This window comes from Rhamphochromis sp. 'chilingali' (genome assembly GCF_963969265.1).
Source record: "Rhamphochromis sp. 'chilingali' genome assembly, chromosome: 14".
NCBI lineage: Eukaryota > Metazoa > Chordata > Actinopteri > Cichliformes > Cichlidae > Rhamphochromis > Rhamphochromis sp. 'chilingali'.
The window spans coordinates 21,883,839-21,908,239 of NC_137941.1; the positions used below are offsets into that span (position 1 = coordinate 21,883,839).

General features: G+C 41.5%; 1 protein-coding gene across 1 annotated transcript; it reads right to left on the reverse strand.

Annotated features, from left to right (window-relative positions):
* On the reverse strand, positions 1-24,188 carry aff3 (AF4/FMR2 family, member 3). Its single transcript, XM_080903284.1, has 19 exons — positions 23,948-24,188; positions 22,054-22,098; positions 12,993-13,070; positions 11,881-11,914; positions 11,714-11,771; positions 9,061-9,112; positions 8,789-8,823; positions 8,452-8,641; positions 4,418-6,394; positions 4,154-4,272; positions 3,875-4,040; positions 3,686-3,789; positions 3,088-3,151; positions 1,527-1,663; positions 1,353-1,424; positions 1,156-1,249; positions 1,015-1,064; positions 698-903; positions 1-582 (listed from the first exon to the last, which is right to left on the reverse strand). The coding sequence occupies exons 1-19, from the start codon at positions 24,017-24,019 to the stop codon at positions 461-463; spliced, it is 3,675 nt and encodes a 1,224-aa protein (XP_080759410.1). The 5' UTR covers positions 24,020-24,188; the 3' UTR covers positions 1-460.
* Positions 24,189-24,401: the final 213 nt, after the last annotated feature.

The window sequence follows — 24,401 nt, forward strand, 5'->3', positions numbered from 1 at the left end:
TTATTCTCTTGCAAGTCTTCCTCTTTTTTTTCTAAAAACAAACCATCCATCAAATATTGCACAGTAAAAACAATGAAAAAAAGTACATCATTACAACCGTCATTAGCAAAAGATGCAAACAAGTTCTCTAGTTGTAGGTCTTTTTTTTTTATTAAGGATATTCTCCTGCTTTGGCCCCTTGAGAAAAAGTCCGCTAGATTAATGATTACTTCCAAAGTATGAAAAAGGCTTTCCGGGTGAATTTGAACATACATGTGAATCCTCCAAGGTCCGAGGGACATTTGGCAAATGGTTAAGAGGCTCATTTAATGTGCACACAGTAAGGAAGCGTATGCACCAAAACATACTGTGGGGGTTATTAGGCTCTGTGGGAGTTCATCCATCTCAGTGCTCTCCAGAGTTTTACCTCCTCTACCGTCAATGAGATCCAGTGGGCAGGTTATAGTGAATCCTTTCTAAGTTAGTTGAGTTTGGCACTAATGCGTATCCACTGAAGGGCCTGCCTGGTGTACTGGACAGCGTGAGCGATGCTACTGTGAAGAGTCAATGGCCCAGACAAAGTATTCAAGTAGTTGAAGAACTCTGATGAGGAAGAAAAAAAAGATATTGGTCTTAAAACATCTGAAAACCAAAATGCATTTGACATATTTTCATGGTAATCTCTCCCCTTTTTATTTCCCATTTAAATCACCACTACCTTTATTCTCCTTTGCAAGGTTGTCTGCCACCTCCCAGTACTCATAGCTGTACAGCACACTGTTGGTAATGTTCAGGTGAGTTGCTGCCATCTGGTGGATACGGTGGGGAATGCTTATGAGGGAGGCAGAGCTGCTGCCCTCGTGGGAAACCCGTGCGAGGTGTTTGGTATTAGGCGAGAGTGAAGAGGGGGGTCCTCCTGTACCCCTAAGAGTGAAAACACACATACACAACAGAGTGATGGGCAATCAGCGGTGGTTTCAGTGGACTAAATGGGCTGAAGAAAAGGCCGATCATTCAAAGTTATCATCCACCTACTTCCCAGAGTCACTCCAACCGGGTGGGGTAGTAGGCACTTTAGGAGAGCTCTGTAACAACATGCAAACAAGGCTTATTGACGTGTCATCCACACATAAAAGTTGACTTGTTTTCAAGTAAATGACTTGTTTTTAGATGTACCTTAAAGTAATCCAGCAGCACTTTGGAGTATTTCAGTGCGTGATCCTTCTTCAAGCGAAACATCTGCCAGTAAAGGAGGGCCAGGCATCGGAAACTGTGGGTAAGAGTCGGACATGGCGCAAAATTATCCTCAAAATGCACGTCCTTCAGTATGATGATAGATGTGGCTTAAACAGATGAGATGAAGAAATATGTACCACAGAACCGCCAGCTGTTTGTCTTCCTGTCTCGCCCCGGGGCCAGAGTGGCTCTTCAGCTTCATTGCGTACCTTAAGAAACAGGCTTTTTAACACCAGAGCCACAATTTGTGTTTATGCACATATCCAAATCCAAATGACTTGTGACCGCTTTAGCATTGAAATGTCATTCACCTAATGAGCTCCACTGTTTCCGAATACATGGTATAAGGAGACTTTGCTTCGAGCGGCCCTTCCTCCATTGCCTTCCCACATTCCATGAACGAGAGAGCAGCATCAACATAGTTCACAGCCTTCCCTAGCTTGTCGACCTGGAAAGAAATAATCAAAAGAGGCAAAATATTATTTTATTTGTTAATTTTTTTTGGGCAGCCCAGTGATACATGTTTAGCACTGTCACAGAAAAAAAGTTCTGGGTTTGAATCCAGTAGCTTGCTTCCTCCCACAGTTGGAGAGGCAAAAGAAGCCAAAATGTTAGGTTATTTAGTGATTCTAAACTGGCTGTACGTATGGCTGGCACCCCAATCGCCCTGATATAAACCAATTTATACCAGAAGATGGTGTCAGTGTAATCTTTATTGTAAGGGTATGCTTCAAAGTGCTGTAAATGTTTCATTTCAGATGGTTCTTGCAATTCCTGGATTGGCCACTTAAAAAAAAAAGTCAATCCACAAAGACCCCAATGTTAAAATGTCTAACTTGATAGGCATATTTACACTATAGCACTTAAAGCCTGGCACAAAAAAAGTTTTGGTCTCTAATTTGTTTGGGATGATCAGCTGCTCCTGAGGTTTCTAAACGAGAAAAAGAAGAAACTGAGAGTCTGTGTTCATTCGATTCCCAGGAAAAGGCAGCAGCATGGAGAATTTCAGGAGGTGAAGCTGTATCGCGGCCGCTGTCGTGCATATTTCAGGATGTCAGTGGGGCAGTTTGAGCTCATGTTGGCAGAGTTGGGAACACATCTTAGGAGGGAGAGAAATCATTTTAGAGAGCCGACTGACCCAGAGCAGTGTCTGTGTCTGAGGTAAAATTGGATTATTTCACTATTTGTATATTCAGTATTGGTGCACGTTTATTGCTGAATGCAGTGGTCTGATTGGTCGGAAAAATCTGAAAACTCAAGCTCAGTTTGAAAAAACAAATGAATCCATCACGCAGTCGTTGTGAACGCCTGCATTAAGAGTAGTTGTTTTTTAATTTTTACTTCTATTATCCGACAAATAACAAGTAATAATGTGAGCTACAAAGTGTCGAATAGTTTTGCGCTGTTTCACTGAGTGAAATTTTGGATTGTGTATTTTATTTATATGTAACACTGATTTTGCAGTGCACCCACAAAGTTTTTGGGTGCTGCATCCAAACCAAGCCTGTTAACATTAGCTGATAAATTAGCATTCCCTACTCTCATCCAAGTATGGTCACTTTGTTAACAAGGGTCTTCCATGTTCATAATCCAGATGGGTGATGTCACAGTAGCTATGCCCATCTTTTAAATGCAGTCTGTGATTTCGGAGACACTGTAAGCGAGGAGCTACATCACAGTCCAGAAATGCACAAAGAAGGATTATTTTGAACTGTGAATCATGCAAAGCTACACAGAGACAAAGAACTGCATGCTTAATGAACACAGATTTTAAAAAATAAATAAATAAGCTCCAAACTTCTTCCACGTTATCTGCAATAACTATAATTTCAATATTAACAATTTATATTCAAGCAAAGATCAAAGACTCACCATGGCATCAGCACGGTGCTTCATCCTTTTGGCTTCATGTAAGTAGTACTCAGCATGGTGAGGACTAGAAAAAAAAAGACAAACACACAATAACGTTGATTACAGACTGTAAAGAGTATTTTATGAGATCATGCAGAGCATTCTGGGTGATATAAGGGAAAATGTAATGGTCTCAAAATGAAAGTACTGAATGTTGGTGATGTTTTTCAATTAAAAAGTGTATTAGCAAAGCAAATTAAATGTATTTTGAATATTCAGCACTTACACTTGGGTAAATCAAATGACCTTATCTACTGTGAAACATGGGGTTTTGTGTTTATCGCAAAGGTTTCCTAATTTTAAAGTATAGTTCAAAATTTTAAAAGACATGAACAAAATGTAATCACGTGACCCCTGACAACTTCATTATGATCTAATTACACATTGTCTGAAATGCAATCTGGGTTAATTATAGTGATTTTTGTGGAATCTTTTTACATAATCCTGTTTACATATCATCATTAAGATTACATAGACTGTCAGTCTGTGTTTTTATATGACAGAAAGGCAGTGTGGGCTGTGCAGGAATGGACTGTGTGGACTACGCGGGATCGCTCACGTTTCGTGGTTTGGCACAGTCCCCCTTTGTGCTGCAGTGCTCCAGGACTCAGGTGGTGGCTGGGGCTGCTTCGACACTTTCACACACTCCACTTCCATCTTGGGCTGAGTGCACGAAAGGAGACGAGGATGAGCAAAAATGGTTGGAATAAGTGGAGTTGGCATTATTTAGAGTAGCTGTTTATGCTACCTTTATCGCAGAATCTCTGTTCTTGTCTTTGTTCTTGTGGGTGTGATGCTGTTCTGCAGCTTTTGTTTTGGAGTTAGACTTGGGGATCTCGGGGCTCTGGGGCCGGGGAGACAAGGGAGACAGCGGAGACAGCGGCCTCTTACTGTCCAAATCGTCCTCCACACACCTGATTGATACAAATGCCACATAATATGGGATTAAATTGCATCGGTGCAACTGGGTGTGCATGCCACGTGGCTGTATGTGCAAACTGAAGTGTGTCGTCATAGTTTTTCTTACCCACTGTCCACGGTATCAGTCGTTACGGTCTCAGCTGTGAAAGATGACGACTCTGTGTGGCCTGAGGTTTTGTCTGCATAACTCCTCTTGTTTTCTCTGTGTGACACACCATTCTCCAGCTGGTCACACACAAACACACATGTACATCATGAGACCATACAAAAGTATTCAAATGACATTTTTCCTGCAGAACACAATGATTTATTCCATTTCTGTGGACATGCACGTCACATTTGGCAAAGAATGAAAGGAAACACTGTCTACCTTGCGCTTTCTTGTGCTGTCTTTAGTCTGTGTCTCAGGGACGTGCAGGTGTTTCATAGTCTCAATTTGCTTGTCCTTGGCTGATAAGGATGAGGAGGAAGAGGAGGTTTTTTTAGGAGTGGATTGAGTAGCAGTGTCTGGGACCCTCTTGAGAAGACAGAGGTCTATGTGCACCACCAGATTTCGGAGCCCTCGCTGGGAGTGGGGTGCAGCCTTGTTCCCTCGTCCAAAGGGGACGAGGGTGTAGAGTTTTTGCTTCCCCGCACTTTGCTGGTCCTCACTCGGGTTACCTGAGCTCGGTTGTCTCTGCTGCACCACCTTAGGCCTGCTGGCGTCAGGCCTTCCTGGGCCCTGTTGCCCTGGCTTGGCGAGTTTCCTCTGAGAGGTGGAGTCTGCTGGGACTTTGGTAATCGGAGCTTGAAATTCAGATTCAGAATCTGAACTCGATGAGGACGAAGAAGAGGATGAGGAGGATGTTCTCTGAGGAGTTGGGGACCGTGAAGATGAAGGAGGCGACGGGTCTGGCTGGAACTGTCTCTCCTCCTCACTTCTTCCCCGCTTTTTTGTCCCCCCTTGCTGATGTGAGTGGTTGGTAGGGACTTTATGTTTGGCCTCCCATTTATGTCGCTGTTGTTGCGCCTCCCTCTTCCTCCGACTTTCCTCTCTTGCCGTCTCCTCTCTCCTCCTGTCCTGTTCCGTCACTCCTTCCTCCTCTTCCCCCTCCTCTTCTTCAGCCGAACTCTGGATCCAGGACCGTCTCAATAGCTGCTCCTCCGCCAGCCTCCTGTCTTCCTTTTGCTCCCGTTTCCCTTGCTGTTTTTCCTTTTGTCTATCTTCCTTTCTCTCGTGTTTTCTCCCCTCTCCTGTGGTCAGATGATCTCTTCTGCGTTCCACCTCCTGTTTCTTAGTTTGAGGTTTTTTCGGTGTTGTTTTCGCGTGATTAACATTTACAGTGGTGGGGGCAGTGGCCTCCCAAGACTTGGACCTGTGTTTTTTGAGGCCAGGGATGGACTGAGAGTTTGGCCCACAACCAGGATTACTAGCAGCTCTGGAGGTAGATTGAGAATTATGAAGAGGATTGATTTCACGAGCAGTAGGGACTAAATGCTTTGCTCTTGTGGGGCTATGTTGAGAATTTGGTTGAAATGGAGGTCGGGGCTTGTGACTGGACCTGCTTCCCTGGATTTGCGCAAGCTGTGATGTGTTTCTAGTTTGGGACACATCAGCCAGCTGTTTAGAGCTTGGATAAAAGTTAGGCTTGGGTCTAGATGTGTGGCTTTGATTCTGACTAGAGGTTAAAATGACAGAAGCCTTTGATTTAGTCTGACTTTGGCCTTGGTCCTGTGGTGGTCGAGTCTTGGGTCTGTGTTTGTGAGATGGCTGAAGATGAGTATTACTCGTGGACTTGATATTTGTATTAGTGTCAGACACCGGGGCGATCCATGGCCTAATTTTTATCCTGTGGGAATTGGTTGATTGACTGGGTTGAGGTTGATTCTGACTCTGAAACTCAGGGTAGTGACAAACCCTGGAAGGAGCAGGTATACTGGGACTCGGGCTTCTTGGAGGATCTCTAGCTATAGGGCTAGGACTACGGCTGTCTCTTAGTGTCCCACATGGACTGGGGCAAATACTTAGAACTGGACTTGGAATTGGGCTGTGCCTTGGACTAGGGCTGGGACTTTGACAAGTGCTGGTAAATGGGCTCGGACTTGGACAGTAGCTGTAACCAGGGCTTGGAAGGGGGCTGTTGTTGTTGCTGTAACTGAACTGTGGGCTGGGAATAGGGCTTTGGCTAGGGCTGTATTCCTGATTGCTGTCAAATGACCTTGCTGGGGATGGGGCTCGGTGGGTGTGGGGAGAGTGCAGGCGTCCTGGAATAGTCTGGGAGGGATTTTGCTCAGTGCTGGCACATTTTTTCCGCGACTTCTTCAGCCATTTATCTAACTGCCACTGGGCAGCAGGGGGGTGATCAGGCTTAAGAAAACACAGAAAAAGAGAGAGATAAAAAGACAAATTAATCATAAAATATTGATGACAGTCGGGGATTGTGAGGATTTCAACATACAGAAATAGGCTGGAACAACATAATAAAAATGCTATTATGCAGCTATATCCACTGTAGATCTGAATTATTATTACTGACATAGCCATATGCACACAGCATTTTATCACTGCCACTGGCTGAATTAATTATAATTCTATTTTATGTACTTTTTTCAACTACTTCCAACATAAAAAGGCAATGCTGGCTAAAGAGGTCCTTAAAAGTTGTCATCAACCTATTCTTATTTACATCAACCTGATCTGAATGTGTCTAGAAAGCAGACACAAAAGGATATAAAAAGTGAGTGAACAATTCAATCATAAAAAAATAATTTTATAGAACAGAGTGTGGAATGATTTCAGTAGTTTGAGGAAAGAAACAGCTCGATGCTAAAGCAGTGGAGACTTGCCAGATTGCAGGGGCTTCTAATAAAGCAAGAGGTTAGGACTTAATTATGCAGTAAATTTTTTGCAGGCTACACGTGCAATCGAAAGGTCAAACATTAAATCATGAAATACTACTAAAAAAACCCCCAAGATATTACACTACTACTATAAGTAGGAGAGTAATTAAACCTCCTGACCTATTTTGCATCATTATGGGCTAATTTTGTGATAATCCAGGGCGAACAGACGATTCCGGATCACTTAATCTTACATTCAACCATCGTAAGGAATGATACAAGCCTCACCCAAATGTGTTTATATCACACTATCTGCACATTCTAATAGAAACATGTAAAACTGTAATACTTTCACAGCACATGAGAAAATACCTCACCGGCTCAGCTGTTGTGAAACTATTTAAAGTCCAAATGACAAATCTGGATTATGACTCATAAATAAATTCCAACATTAGAACCTTTCAACAGCATACTTTCCAACGCATGCTCAGTGGACTCGGACTGAGGTTACAGTAGCTCAACCCCTCATCCACTTATACCAAATGACTCACTTAATGTTTGCTCAACAACTGGCTTGCTAACCATAAGAATGAGAAAGAAAGTAGGAGCTTTTTACTCACGTAAAAAAACAACAACAACAAAGAGTTTACTCACAGCTGGAGCGCAAACGTCTCTCTCTCTTACGTGCTCACTTCTTTTCTGTCTTCGCTGACCAGGAGCTAAATTAAACCTCCACTCCTCAAGCCAAACAGTGACCCCTCTGCCCTCCTACCCTCATCCCTCGCTCCCTTTCCAGAGAAGACACTGCATCTCTTGTGCCCTCTTGACTGCCTCCCCTCCTACTTTTCTGTCCCTCCCTTTTTTTTCTCACTACCTGGAACTCTGGATTTGCTGCTTCCACAACTCCAACCCCCCATCTGTTCCTTGGGAGACACTCAAATACTTGACGTAAATGAAAAACACATGGTTTACACCCCCCCTCCCTCCCCACAAACACACTCCCTTCCTCTATATAGGGGCCCAATGTTGTGCATGTTCAGTAATACAGTCTATGCTATGTCATACAGGGCCTTGCATTCATAGAAGAGAAGCTGGTTTCCCCTTCATTTCCCACACAACACACATCTACAATGCCCCCCACCTCCAACAGCCCATACCCTGGCCTACACCCTATCTGTATTTATTTGAGATAATAACAAACAAGCAGTCCACATTATTTTTACTGTAATATCTATTTTTTGAAAAAGGTCTAGTTGTAACTGTCAACCCGAATTCAGGTTTTGATGACTTCCACATCCCGAGGGCTTCTCTCTTTAAGAGTCACACTTTTAAAATGACACCTACGCACTAGTTCTCCGAGCTACCTCTGCCCCTCAACCCCCAAGTCCTCTTCCTCTCCCACTTGCATGCATTCCTCATTGCTCTGTCCCTCTCCACACCTGCTGTCAACTGCCTTAAAGCCCACAACTCCCTGCAGAGAAATCACCCTCAGGCTCATAAACAGAGAAGGAGAGAAACAAGTGAGACATGGGCAGAGAAGACGGAGAACGCAGACGGGGAGGCTGTGGCTTCAGCATTTGGTACCTCCTTGTTGTTGCACAGTGGCTGGATGTTGGCAGGCGACTCGGGATCAGGGTGAACTTCTGGACTCTGGCTTGGGCTCCGGGAATGAAAGCTACTGCTGCCTGACTCATTGGTGGAGTCTGAGCCTGAGGAGTCTGAGCTGGAATGTCTCACCCGCCTGCCATGTGTGTGCGCTCGCTGTGCTGACAGGCTGTCAGTCAACACACACACAAACATCAGAGAGGGGTCAGAGGGGGTACGCAGGCATATATACTGTTGTTATTCACAATATTTAACTCATATTTACAGGTATACAGAAGAAAAAGGAAAAGGAAGTGAAGGATTTGTAAGCAGGTACCTGTGTCTGTCCCAGGAAGCTGACTCATGAATCACCTGTGGGACACAAAACAAACACAGTAATTTGTTATTATACACATTAGAAAAAGTGTCATTCAAGAGGAGAAGCCAGGCACTTTTTCTTTCCCTTTGGCTTTCTCTGTCCTCACACACTCTCCCGCATAGTCTCTCTGTCTCCTCAAGGATTCTCAATATCTTCTAATCATGTCCGTCTCAGGCCAAGACTACTGACAAAGAAATGATCAACAATATGGGAAGATGAGTGTTACCTACCGTGGGAGTTTCCTCATCATCACTGCTCAGCTTCAAGTCATCGGCGAGCATGCTGTAAACCAACAAATACACAGTCACAAAGCCAAGAACCAACTGAAACCTAATCTCTCCTGCCAGACAACCACCTTTCACAGCCCATACTTGATTCGATCTGATACATTTTTTTTTAATCAGTCTATCAGAATGATGCATTTCAAATTTTCAGCACTTCCAAACGTTTGTGTTCTTCTTTATTGAAATGATAAGTTTGAACACAGCCCACAGATCTTCAGACATATATTCATTAGTGGAAACTACATGAGGGTGCAACCAGGACATGATTTAAATCCACTCACTTATCTGGATGGTTATCTGCAGTGTTCTCAAATGGGCTCAATTTGACATTATAAGGTAAACACTTCAACGGTGTTTAAAGTCTGACATTTGCATTTCCATGAACAGCTCCGTCTATTAATGTCTTCAAAAATTAAGAGCTGCAGTGCAGTGAAAAAGAGTGTGAAAGTCTTCAGCCACCCCTCATTATTTTTCATCTGAAAATTCTACACTCAGGACCCCATATAGACAAAATGAAACGTTTGTGTAAAATTCTGGCAAATTTATTAAAAAAACAAAACAAAAGTATAACATGTATCAAATACATGTTGCCATGACACTCATAATTGAGCTCAGGTGGATCCTGCTTCCCTTGATCATCTGTCAGATGTTTCTCCAACTTGTATTGGAGTAAATTCAGCTGACTGGACATAATTTGGAAAGACACACGGCAGTCTATATAAGATGCCATCGCTGACTGTACCTCTCAGAGTATAAACCAAGCCAAGAAGTCTAAGAATTGTCTGCCGACCTGTAGAATTGTATCAAGGATCAGACCTGGGGAATGATACTGAAAAATTTCTGCAGCTTTAAAAGGCCCCAGTGAGCACAGAGGCCTCCATCATCCGTAACTGGAAGAAGTTTGGAACCAGCAGGAGTCTTCAAGATCTAGCCACCCTGCCAATCTGAGCGATTGGGGTAGAAAGGTCTTAATAAGAGATGTAACCAAGAACCTGATGGTCACATTGACAGAGCTCCAGCATTGCTCTGTGGCGAGAGGAGAAGCTTCCACCAGCCAGCCCTGTGATGTAGAGTGGCCAGATGAAGACACTCCTCAGTAAAATCACATGACAGCTCAACTGGAGTTTGCCAAAGGACACCATAAAAAGCAAAATTCTCTGGTCTGAGCAAAAACAAAAAATTGGTGTGGCTTTTTGGTGTGAATGCCATCATCACCTGAAAATATCATCCCTAAAGTGGTGGCAGCATCATGCTATGGGGATGTTTTCAGAAGGAGGACTGAATCCGGACACTAATCAGGGTATAGAGACATTCTTGATGATAACCTGCTCCTGAGCCCTTTGGACCTGGGGCAATGGTTAATTTTCCAACAAGACAACTGTAAACGACCACGGCAGACCCAGTGGCATTTTGCTGCTTTTATTAATCCCTACACGGTTGCTGTACATTCGCACTCAGAGCTGCAGCTCTCCCGCTTCCAGCTCAACATAACACCAACAACCCAACCACAGGACCCAGTACAATATTTAATTCGGCGGGGCGTGATTGCGGATGCCGTGCAGGTGCGTCCGCCTCCTCTGCACGGCACCGCAGGCCACGCCCCGCCACAACAACGAACCTAAGCACACAGCCAAGATAACAAAGGACTGACTTTGAGACCACTAGCCTAGTGTTTTTTGCAAAACCAAACAAAATATTCCTCTGAAAATGGTCAGGTACAAGGACTAAATAAAAAAATCAACCAAAGTCCAAAGAAAAACATTGCAAGACTTTCAAAATGACAAGAAAGTCTGGCTCCTTGGAAATAAAATATAAAGAGTTGAGTGGTGGTTTAAGTCTTTTGTACAGTACTTTAAGTTTCTTTTGATTTCAAAATTAAATTTCAATGCAGTTATTTTTCTCCCCAAAACAAATAAAACTCAGTTTCAAAACCACATAAATTAAGCACCTTTGGCTCTTAAACTATACAAAGATAACTAAGTCAGATTAACCAATCACTGCTAAACCCTTTACTCAATATTGTCTTCAGTAAAGATGACTGGTTATGTATTGGTTATATTATGTAACTGCACAAGCTTTATTTACATTGCAGAAACATGTTCAAATGTTTAAAAAGAACTTTCTATAAATATTTTAGTAAAGTCACCCCCCCCCCCCCCCCCCCCTCAAAAAAAAAAAAAAAATTCTGTCTTACATAACAAAGGTTGTGAAATTGTATAGTTGGCTTACACCACTCAACATGTGTTTCACGTTAAAAGGAGGATGTAAAAAGTTAACAAACAGCAGCACATCGGTCTCCACTGACAGCTTTCAGGAATGTTCAGTAACCTTTAACCCGACTTGTAGCCTGGAACACCGTTAGCTGATTGACCTGAGATGTCTACATCTCTCGCCCCTCTTTCGCTATCACTCGTGTTTTTCCTCGCAGCTACTGACACGATGAGGTTGATGAATACAGTTTACAGAAGTTCTCGTGACACGCACGAGTATTTGTGATGTGTTTCATCACTCTGTGTGTGTGTGTGTATGTGTGCGCGCTACAGAAGCAGCTCAAGCTTGAGGAACATCAGAGGATCGTGTTTCCTTAGGCCACACTTACGATTTGTGGGGGGCCACATGAGGGTGACGGGCCATTCGCAGCGGAACATCCCCTCGGTCTGACAGAGAGAAAGAAACCAGATTACAACACTAATAACAGGGAGCTGCTTGTAAATGATGACAAATGTCAGATATTCAAATTTGACAGAAAAATCGGCAAAAACATACTTTGCCTTTGTTGTGTAATTGGCTGTTTGGTATCCTTTGGAAAGACAGACAACAAAACAACTGTAAGTAAATCTCACTTTTAACAGTTAAAAATGTGTCGTCCCTATAGATAAACATTGACTCATAATATGCAGGAAAATCACCAGAAGTGATTGAGGTTTGGTTTTTTTTCACACATTTGTTTTTCCTTGTCAACCACAGACACGCTGATTCAGAAACAGCGAGCGTAATCTCAGTCCTTCAACCTCAAACACAGATGAGAACCAGGAGGTGAAAGTCTGAGCAGTTGAACAAAATTTTAAAACCTGCAGATCTTCCCAGGAATTTACATCCCAACAGCTTCACCTCCAGGTCAGATCGTGCAAACCTCTAGAAAAATAGTAACAAACCAAAGAGCAATATCTACAGGCCTTAGTTAACATGTTAAATGTTAAAGTTTGTGACACTACAAGTAGAACCGGAGAAAGCCTCTTCTCTCTAAAAACAACATGTTACATCTGGAAAAAACCACAAGACGTCTGTAACACAGTGCTTTGGACAGAGGAGATCTAAGTATTTGGATGTTTGGACATAACACAGAGTGCCACGTTTGGAGAAAACCAAACAGCAAATCAGCACAAATATCTCATATCAACTGTCAGCACGGTGGTGGATGGGTGACGATTTGGGCTGGTTTTGCAGCCCCACAACATGGACATCTTGCTGTAACTGAGTCAACTATGAACTCTGTATATCACATTATTCTAGAGTCAAATAGGAGGCCATCTGTCCAACAGCTGAAGTCTGAGTAAAACTGGGTCATGCAACAGGACAAAGATCCCAAGCACAGCAGCAAATCTACAACAGAATAGAATCAAGGTTCAAACGTCAACCGGATCGAAATGCTGTGGTGGGACCTTAAGAGAGCTACACATAAATGAATGCCTAAACCTTGATGAACTAAACCAATGTTGTCAAGAAGAGTTGACCAAAATCCTTTCACAGCGATGTGAGAGACTGATAATCATACAGAAAACCATTACTTCACAAAGAAAACCCCAAACATGATGTATAAATGAAGTAATAAAGCTGAACTTCAGACGTTAAAGATAAACACAAAGTCACAGACATACCTTAGAGTTGTACAGGATTCGTTGTGCTGGGTCACGCCTCAAGGAGTCCCCAAAGTCCCTCCAGGACTGGGTCATGTCCTGTTTAGCAGAAATGCAGAGTTGGGGTCAAAGGCCAATGGTGAAATGCCACTGTGATGGATGAATCTTCCTGAATACTAAATCAGCAGAACTTTCTTCATTTCTCTACAGTCCTGAGCACCATGTTTAACAGCTGACTCTAATTATGAACACTGTTCCTCCCCACCAGGGGGAGCGTGTCTGGCTGTGAATATGGGTTAGCGTCCCTGTCTACTGTAAGTTGAGAGATGTGAATTGCACGCTTGAAACATCTGTGATCAGTGTGCAGTGAATTAAAACCCCCGGCTCACCAGAGCTGTCGGTGTACAAAAACAGGTGCATGTAACAGCGGCTCACTAGCTTTGAATGTGAACAAAACGGAACATTTTGGGCTCAAAGTGTGATCTAATAAAATTAGAAATAGACATGATTTTGCAGTTTTCAGGAGGACTGCACCATAGAGCTGTTGCATTTTTCATTCTGCATTTTCAAAGGTATTCAATACGTGAGTCCGAACACACACAAAAAGCTCATCACAACATTTGTTGTGGAAGGAAGCCCTGGGGAGAAGAGCATGAAAGACATCTGGAAGCGAACCGCAACGAGTGCTCATCAGTGCTGAGTGCGCCGGTACAATCACCAATTGTAGAACATGCAATAAAAGTGAAAACGTAGCTTTGCTGGATTGATCTGTTTTAAATATCTCCTCAAAGATCTTAGAAGGAAGTAAGTAAAAGAATCATCGACCCACCCGTCACGGACTGCTACAGGAAACACTGCTTTACTTACAAAGTGCAGGGTCTTCGGTTCACTCCTGTGGCATGCAGTGTTTCAGCTATTACCACAGATTAAATGTGCTCCCACAGTGTGTGTGTGTGTGTGTGTGTGTGTGTGTGTGTGTGTGGGGGGGGGGGGGGGGGGTTGTGCTATTCAGGTTACTAACTGTTCACCTGATAACTCATTTATACAGAAAGAGAGATCAGCATTCGCTTTTGATTTCCTGTACACTGAGACAGTTGTACTAGTTTTAGACACAACTTCATATTCGAGGAACTTGTGATGGACATTTTCTAAACTTCTCAGACTTTAAGATTACATGCATTACATTTTAAAAAATAAATCTTGGTCGACCACAGTTGAAGCAGTTTTAATGGGGATGTCTCATAAAATCTGTATATTTCTTGGTTAGTATAACAGATGTCAGGCCTGTCAGTCTGATGAGTACCTGTGCATTATGTTGTTTGTTCTAATAATAGCTTCCATGCAGACATTAGATGCATGACACATTATAGTATATTTCAAATGATTAACTGTGTTACTACTTACAGATTAGACTGTGATGGTGTGTGCGCGTTTGCGTGTGTGTGTGTGTGTGTGTTGCAGCTCGCCCTGAGGTGACATGTGAAAGTCTGTGGTAAATACACACTATTATACACCTGGACTATTACGAGAATGTGCGCCATTTCTTATTTGTTCTCTCTGCACAGCACTTGAGAGGAAACCAGGCACACGCAGGAGGCAGTGCATCCACAGAACACCGCCTTTGCTCCAGCTCTGATCATAATCTCTTCTGATTAGATTGCCCGCAGTCAGACTAACCAGAGCTCATAGATGCTAACAAAACGTCTTGATTTTGTACCATTCATCCCCCATTTTAGCTCATGTGATTCCTCAGATGTGTCCCAATGTGGAAGCATGGCAGCTCTGGCTCTAATATATACGTGCATGCAGCAATCGTTGGGTAAAGAACAAAAGCAGAGGGTTACTTGGCTGCTGAAGCGGTGAGCATGCTCTGGAAAAGGTCATGCTTTATCAGATCTGATGTCAGAAGATCTGCGTGAGTGTGTTTTTGTGTGTGTGCGGCAGAGAGTTGGTGGAGCTGATCTTAAAGGATTCAGCTAACATTTTGGTTAATTTGCTGCACTTACTCTGTTTAAGAGTTCAGGTAAGTAAATTATCAGCACTCTTATTATCTGTGCGTTTAATAAAACCCACATCCAGTTAGCTTAGCTTGGCATAAAATCAGGAATTCGGGGTAAACAGTCTAGTCTGGCTCTTTCCAAAGAAGAAAAAACAAAAGATAGAGAGAAGACAAAAAATAATAATGTATACACACACACACACACACACACACACACACACACACACACACACACACACACACACACACACACACACACACACACACATATATATATGTACATTAAATTACTTTTTTTTTCTCTCCCTCTTCTCCTCCTCCCTCTTCCCACCCTCAGCATTAAGCCTTGGAGGGTGTGTGTTTCCTCTCTCCGCTCATCCTTTCACTTCATTATCTCTTCTCCTTTAGTCACCAAGGACACAGCACCAGCCCTCACTCCCTTTTCTCCATTAAAAACAACAGTATCTCCCAGGTGGAGTATTATGTGTTGCTATCTTCCTCCCACCTTTCCCCAACAGGTCCTCTGTAACTCTATTCTTCTTCTTTGCCCTGCTCTTCAGTCTACACTAGTGACTGTCCACAGGGTAGCAACTTAGACCAGTGGGCCGCTTGGCACACACTCAGATCTGGTTAATTATGGTCAGAATGATTAGGTGGTATCAGTCAACAGTAAACATTTAGTAACTTTAAATAAAAGAAAAATCTGTGTATGTTTTTGTAATTAAAATGCTTCTTGTTTTTGCACTACGAGGAGTTTCTGTTTAATTTATCATATAACTTCCTAATTGTTAAAGGTGAGAGGTGTGGAAAACAATTGTAACTGTAGAAAAAAGGTGCACAAGAGAAGAGTTACAGCTACTGGGTGGTGATAAGGCAACCAGATGAACTGATACACAAGCACAAACTTCTGGTATCAACCTCGAGGTGCAATAATAACCACAATCTACTACACACTAGTGTCAACCAGATAGCATCTGATACTGGATTATTAACCATGTTATCACATGTGTTCTATTAAAATATATCAATAATAATCATCAATGCTACTGTATCCTGAGATCCCAAAGTCAAAGACAAAATGACATCTAAATGTTAGTGTAGATTGTGGAAAAAAGCTGGATATCTTCCACTGTTTCCTGACATTTATGACAGAAGTGTTCAGCAAATGCAGATGAACTGATAATGCATATATATGCATATATGCACAGGCTGCAGCCCACAAATGAGCTGCTGCTGGCATTTTCTCCTCTTAAGCATTAATGTAATTGTAACTAGAAAAATTTGCATTTCCTGCGAAAATGCAGTGTGGATGCTTAAAGCTGAAGCTGTATGCAAAAGGTAGCTGAAAAAGCTGAAAAGTTGCAGAAATTGTAAAAACTTTGCAGAAGCAAAACAACTTTGCTAAAATGGAATAACTTAGCAGAACTGCAATATCTTAGAGGAAACATAATACTTGGCAGAAATGCAATAGCATAGCAGAATTTAGCAGAAATATTGTAACTTGCCAGAAACATAACTTCTCAAAAATACAAGAATTTAGGAGAAATAGTATAAGATAACAGAAAGAATATATTTAGCCAAAAATACTTAAACATTACAGAAACACTATGATTTAGAAAAATAGTACAACATAGCACAAATACTGTGATTTACCAGAGACACTGTGATGAACTATGAATATTGTAATTTTAAATTAATACTATTTTTTAGCACAAATACTATAATTTGACAGAAATACTATCATTTGGCAGAAATACTATGTTTCAGCACAAATACTCTGGTTTAGCACAAATATTATAACATAGCAGAAATACTATTATATAGCAGAAATGCTATATTTAGAAAGAAAAATATAATATAGTAGAAATAGTATGATTTAGCAGAAATACTGTGTTTAGCACAAGTACCACAAAGTAGCAGAAATACTATGATTGAGCAGAAGTACTAAGATGTAATAAAAGTACTTTGATTTAACAGAAATACAATTATGGAGGAGTAATACTTTAAAATGGGAGAAATATTGATACACACACACACACATACACAAAGCGTAAAGGGAAGAGTATTTGTGCCATGGAGTGTTAACAAGAATGTGAGGTCTATATTAGAAAAGCTGGTAAAATCATAAAAGTTTGCAGAATTGTAATAAATGATGAATATGAATTACTGGTCTGTGACAGTGTATTAATTTGTAGGGAAAAAAAAACATGTTGACCAAGGTGGAATCGAACCCACGATCTTTGGCTTGCAGACCCGTGTCATTACCAACTGCGCCACTGGGAAAGAGAGCAGGCGTTTTGAAAAACAGGCTGATGAGGAGTCAGAATTAGATCGCGGTGAGAGGCGAAAAATGCCATTTTTGGAGTTACAAAACAGTGTGTAACTCAAAAACTAGGTGGACTAGAAGCATAATTCTTCTACTGGCTGAATCAGCGGACTTTGGTGTACTTTGACTGCGATTTTCATTGCTCTCTGTACATCTGTCGCTGAGATATGACGAGAGAGGAAACGGGAGACCTCAGATATGATTGGCTGGCTGGGAAGCCGTGCAGGCTGTGATCTGTATACTTGAATGTCTGAGTCCTCACAGAGGATTGGCTGCCTGGGGACCTGGCAGAAATATATAGAAATAGTATGATTAAGCATAAATCCTATAAAAAGCAGAAATAGTATATTAAGCACAAATCCTATAAAAAAGCAGAAATAGTATGATTTAGCACAATAGTAATAACTTAAACAGAAAAATTGGAAAAGCAAAATGGACAGCTGAAAAAATGATGAACATGCTGAGGGTCCCTCAAATATACTTGTTAAATGACAAAAATCTGCCAAAAAATTTATGACAGCCACACAATTACAAATATGTACACATGAGGAAACACACATGCACAGAGAGACCCACACACAAGATCAAATTCAGTCAACCAGTCTAAATATATTGAATTTGAATCTTACAATGAGATCATCCCATTAAAAGTCTCTCTCTCTCTCTCTCTCTCTCTGTCTCTCTCTCTCTCTCTCTCTCTCTCTCACACACACACACAGACACACACACACACACACACACACACACACACACACACACACACACACACACACACACACAGGGAGAGAGAAGTAAGTTTCTAGGTCAGCCTGGGAGCTGCTGAATTTGAATCCACCAATCAGAGAGGCTGTGCACTTTTCCCCACCAAAACGGGTGCTTCTGTTTACACACGCAGCACAGAGAGAGACACTGGATTATTGCAGTCTATTTCTCATAGTGACGACTCCCCTCAAACAAATGACCATAATTTCCTAACCGTAGGGGCTAGAGCGGTCATTCTTACACCGTTTTGTTCAGAAGAGATGGGGGAATCTTCCAGTGTTAACAATTTATCAATAAAATGTGAATTTTTAGAGATATACGACATGGATGACTTGTTGACTTAGAAGCCACGAATTCCCCAATATGCAAATTTGAATGCCTGAGGCCACATATATGATTGGCTGCCTGGGAAGCCGTGCAGGCCCTGATTTGTGGATTTGAATTCCTCAGCCCTCAGATATGATTGGCTGGCTTAGAAGCCATGAAGGCCCCAATATGCAAATTTGAATGCCTCAGGACACATATATGATTGGCTGGGAAACCGTGCAGGCCCTGATTTGAAAATTTGAATGTCTAAGTCCTCACAGAGGATTGGCTGCCTGGGGACCTGGCAGAAATATATAGAGATACTATGATTAAGCATAAATACTACATTTAGTAGAAATACTATGTTTTAGCACAAATACTATAAAAAGCAGAAATACTATAATTTAGCAGAAATACTATATTAAGCACAAATCCTATAAAAAGCAGAAATACTATATTAGGTACAAATACTATAAAAAGCAGAAATACTATATTAAGCACAAATCTTATGAAATAGCAGAAATAGTATGATTTAGCACAATAGTAATAACTTAAACAGAAAAATTGGAAAAGCAAAATGGACAGCTGAAAAAATGCTGAACATGCTGAGGGTCCCTCAAATATACTTGTTAAATGAAAAAAATTGGCAAAAAAATCTATAACAGCCACACAATCACAAATATGTACACATAAGGAAACACACATGCACAGAGAGACACACACACAAGATCCAATTCAGTCAACCAGTCTAAATATATTGAATTTGAATCTTAGAATGAGATCATCCCATTAAAAGCCTTTCTCTCTCTCTCTCTCTCTCTCTCTCTCTCACACACACACACACACACACACACACACACACGCACACTCACACACACACAGGGAGAGAGAAGTAAGTTTCTAGGTCAGCCTGGGAGCTGCTGAATTTGAATCCACCAATCAGAGAGCCTGTGCACTTTTTCCCTCCAAAACAGGTGCTTCTGTTTACACACGCAGCACAGAGACACAGGATTATTGCAGTCTATTTCTCATAATGACGACTCACCTCAAACAAATGACCATAATTTCCTAACCGTAGGGGCTAGAACGGTCATTCTTACACGGTTTTGTTCAGAAGAGATGGGGGAATCTTCAAGTGTTGACAATTTATCATTAAAATATGAATTTTTAGAGATATATGACATGGATGACTTGTTGACTTAGAAGCCACGAATTCCCCAATATGCAAATTTGAATGCCTGAGGCCACATATATGATTGGCTGGCTGGGAAGCTGTGCAGGCCCTGATTTGTGGATTTGAATTCCTCAGCCCTCAGATATGATTGGCTGGCTTAGAAGCCATGAAGGCCCCAATATGCAAATTTGAATGCCTCAGGACACATATATGATTGGCTGGGAAGCCGTGCAGGCCCTGATTTGAAAATTTGAATGTCTCAGTCCTCACAGAGGATTGGCTGCCTGGGGACCTGGCAGAAATATATAGAAATAGTATGATTAAGCATAAATACTACATTTAGTAGAAATACTATGTTAGGCACAAATCCTATAAAAAGCAGAAATACTATAATTTAGCAGAAATACTATATTAAGCACAAATCCTATAAAAAGCAGAAATACTATTTTAGGCACAAATAGTATAAAAAGCAGAAATAGTATAATTTAGCAGAAATACTATGTTAGGCACAAATCCTATAAAAAGCAGAAATACTATAATTTAGCAGAAATACTATATTAGGCACAAATCTTATGAAAAGCAGAAATAGTATGATTTAGCAGAAATACTGTATTTAGCACAAGTACCGAAAAGTACCAGAAATACTATGATTTAGCAGAATAGTAATAACTTATTGAAACACAAATGCACAGAGGGACACACAAACACAGGCTCTAATCCAGTCAACCAGTCTAACTATGTTCAATTTAAATCCTACAATGACATGCTGCCAAATATGGGCAGGGTTCTCTCTCTCCCACTAAATACACACACACACACACACACACACACAGACACACACACACACACACACACACACACACACACACACACAGGGAGAGAGAAGTAAGTTTCTAGGTCAGCCTGGGAGCTGCTAAATTTGAATCCACCAATCAGAGTGGCTGTTTATGTTTTCCCGCCAAAAAAGGTGCATCTTTTTACACACGCAGCACAGAGAGGCACAGGATTATTGCAGTCTATTTCTCATAGTGACGACTCCCCTCAAACAAATGACCATAATTTCCTAACCGTAGGGGCTAGAACGGTCATTCTTACACCGTTTTGTTCAGAAGAGATGGGGGAATCTTCCAGTGTTAACAATTTATCATTAAAATATGAATTATTAAAGATATTTGACTTCTAATGCACCATAACTGAGTAGAGCGAAGCAAAAACTGCCTTGACTTGCCCTCAAACAACGCTTTGTAACTCGAAATCTATTTGGAGTATCGATATCATTCTTTCACCGTAAGAGACAGCAGGCTTTGGTGAACAGTCATGGAAATGTTCAGGTCTCTGTGGAAATCCAAAAAAAAGTTATGACGAGAGAAAAAAGTGGTTCATTTCCAGGGTTTGAAATCTGAAGAAATCTGAGCGAAGGACAAATTTCCTACCCTCAAACAAGTCCAACTCATTTCAGAACGGTAATAGGTGAGAAAGAAATTCTTGAATTGTGAGCGTCAGGGGTGTCTGAAGATATTCGGGGACAAGCCTCATGTCTTAACTTTGCTTCGTTAAGGAGATATGACGATTCGAATATGCCTCTCATTACAGAAATGCAGCGGTGATTTTGAACAAACTCTCCATTGACTTTATATGGAGAGTTTTCTGACATTGTGTTGGTCTGAGGAGATTTGCGAAAGTTCTATGAATACCACAACAATGATAGTGACGTTTTCTGAAAGCCAGCAAAAATACCTACGTTTTGATGTATAATTTGTGGAAGTTGAGTGAAAATTGAGCAAGTAGCAAACAGTTGTTCGGACATGAAGAGAAGACTGCAAAAGCTTCAGTGTCACACTGGAAGCCAAGAGCATAGCAACCATAACAACGCATGTATTTTGTGAAAAATCACAATTTTGCAACTCAAAACTTTAAGAGGCATAAAAGTAAAACAGTAAAAGATTTGAAAAAGCTGAATCATACCTGAATAGCCCAATAATTTGTGAACATTTTAAAGTTTGAATGGTTGTTCTAGGTGAAAATATGAGGAAGTAGTTAAGTTTCAAAAACAAGCAAATTTTAGCAGAATTGCAGAAGTTTCCCATTCATTTCAATGGGACAAATTAAAGGAAAAAAGTGGAATATTTTAAAAAGTATAATAGTATAAAATACCAAAAGTCATAGCCGGAAAGAGCAAAAATAGGAGAATAGTTTAAAGTTTGAACGGTGAAAATAGCACAAAAATTGTGGAAGTAGTTCCACGGCGAAAAGTGTACGGAAGTCCTAAGAATAATAAAGAATAAAGAGAAACAGGAACTCAATAGTGTGGATGCTTAAAGCATCCACACAATCAGCCTTCTGAGTCTAAAGACAGACTGAAATGACTCTGCAAAAACATGCAATCAAATGAAAGAGCTGTAAGAAGTGCAAGACACATCTCAAATATGAGGTGGCAAATTTAATAAGGCAGTTGTAATACGTGCTAATGCTTTAAAAACAAACCAACTGAAATCAAACTTGAGCTATTTCTTACCTCAAATATATCTTTGGCACAGCTGTTGTGTTGGCTTCCTCTTTCCTGAGGAAAAAGAAGGACAGATGTTTGGTAATTGAGGAGAACGTGACTAAGGGTTAGGACTGACAGATATTCCCTGACAGAGGGATTTTTTTTAAACACTTCAAAGCAGAAGATGCAGGTTTAGTTACCAATTAGACAATGAATAAAGAGCTATTGTTGACTGTGCACACAAATCATATTTGAGCATCTTAGTTTCAGTTAAGTGAGGCGTGGGTGTATTCATTTAAATTTCAAATACTGCACACTTAGGCGCGCTGATTAGCAAACATGGCGATGCACATGCAGTCAGCGCACACACAGTAAATACACGGGCTAGTTCATTTCTCGCTCTGGGCGTTGATCACGGGTTTTACGTTTCAGCCTCCATCACAAGGATGCAAACAGGCTTAAAAAAATGAAAAAAGAAAAAAAAAATCACCTTCTGCATTCTGCTTCCCGCCTTTTTGCTGCAGCTGCATTCATACCTTAGCGTAGCACTTTACTGTAAACCTGAGAGTCTCTCACATGCACAGTAACTGTGAGAGTTGGGATGACTCTGAAGCTTCTTGATGACTCATATCTTAGAAATCACAGCTGCAGATAATCAGCCGGATGCTGATTCTTTTGCAAGCAACTTTCTGTTTCCATCCACATTAGGCAACCCCACCGTCTCTAACTCTCACACACATACATTTATCCTTTTAAACACTTGAGCTCACAATTTAAATTCACACTCACTTGTATGAAAAACCCAGAACCACGCAGCTCAAGCATTAAGACGAAGAATAAATGCTTCACGCTACTTTCACTTCCCCATCTGTGTAACCGTGTGTGTCGTGGGAGTGGGTTTCGTCTTGACTGTGAGTTTTGGTTTTCTTCGTTTGTTTTTTCGTGTCTGCCACAGATGACAGTGCTGCACCAAGTATCAGCAGAAATACTGAGTTCAGATGTTTCGAATCAACCCCGACCTGCAGAACAATGATCTGACTCTATTTCACAATTTGCTTTTAGACAATTACACATTTAACTTTTCCTTTGCACTTTATAATTCATTTCAGTGCATGTGTGTAGCGCAGCAAAAGCATTCATGTGTGTGTGTGTGTGTCTCTGCTCGCATGCATGACTCACTATGGTGTCTGAGTGGCTGAAGTGTAAGCCTGCAGAAGGAAAATAGTGTGTGTGTGAAGAGCTGTCTCATTGCTACACCCACAAGACAGTTATGAGGCCTTAGGTCTAAATGAAAAACAAACACAGAAGGATAGTATTTTAGTACCTGTGGCGGTGCACAGGAAAAAGTCTGCCCTGCTTCATCAGCTAACACTTACAGTCACACAGTGCTACTTTACGTGTGCAATGTGTTTAACAAGTTCATGCCTACTAACATCACAGGCTCCAGCTCTGGTGCAATACCCAGATGAGTAAACCCCCTCTGGACCAAACAAACCACAACCCGTCACAATACCTGCAGCAAACAGCATGCAAGCCTACAAGGCTGCAAACCACCTGTTACATTCTTAAAGTATCTTCAATTACTGAAGCTATGCTCAATTTCAAGGTATTTTTAGCCTTTTTCTATCTGAGCTTTAAACGGAAATTTTACAGATGCTATATATATATTTTTTTTAAAGGAGTACAAAAAGCACGATTCTGCACACAGTGATAAATATTAACTACACAGTTGATGTAGATGAACCTGTTATTATTCACATAATATTTTCGAACTACTTCAGGAACAAATCTGTGACATTTTAAATGCGAGGACGAAGCGCAGCATTTACATCCATGACATTTATAAAATAAGCACAGTGACATAAAGCTGTCTACTCCTGTTTTCTAAGTAGGACCTAGTCCCTGCTCTTTGCCCTCTCACCTGAGAATATGCGCATCGGAGCAGAAAGCAGACAATGGAAAGTTTCCCTTTGCCAGCGAGGACAGTAGGCATGGTTCCTGGATAGTCAGTGCTCTCCTCCGGCGTCCATACCAGTGAGGACTGGTGTTAGCAGATCCGATCCTTCCCTCACTACCATCACCACCATCATCACGCTGGCATCGGTCCCGGCTCGTAGGTCCACCGTACAGCAGCAGCAGCGGCAGCGGAGTCTCACCGGAGAGGCAGACCGAGGGCGAGGTAGGCGGTCCGGCGACGTCACGGATGACACGCGTAGCTCACACCAGAGAGATCACGACTCAGTGGACCTGTGGATGTGCGAAAAGTTTGAAGTGCGTAAACGGGAGATCATAGCCGTCAGCTGTCGAGTGCACCACTGACGACACACTCGATGATGTAGAATTAGAAAACGTTTTGGGACATCCAGTCTAGGGTG

Coding starts and splice junctions, on each gene's coding strand:
- aff3 (XM_080903284.1), bottom strand. CDS start 24,019: ATGCCTACTGTCCTCGCTGGCAAAGGGAAACTTTCCATTGTCTGCTTT. Junction 8,642..8,788: donor GCTTCCTGGGACAGACACAG/GTACCTGCTTAC, acceptor GTTGACTGACAG/CCTGTCAGCACAGCGAGCGC. Junction 1,250..1,352: donor AAACAGCTGGCGGTTCTGTG/GTACATATTTCT, acceptor TCTTACCCACAG/TTTCCGATGCCTGGCCCTCC.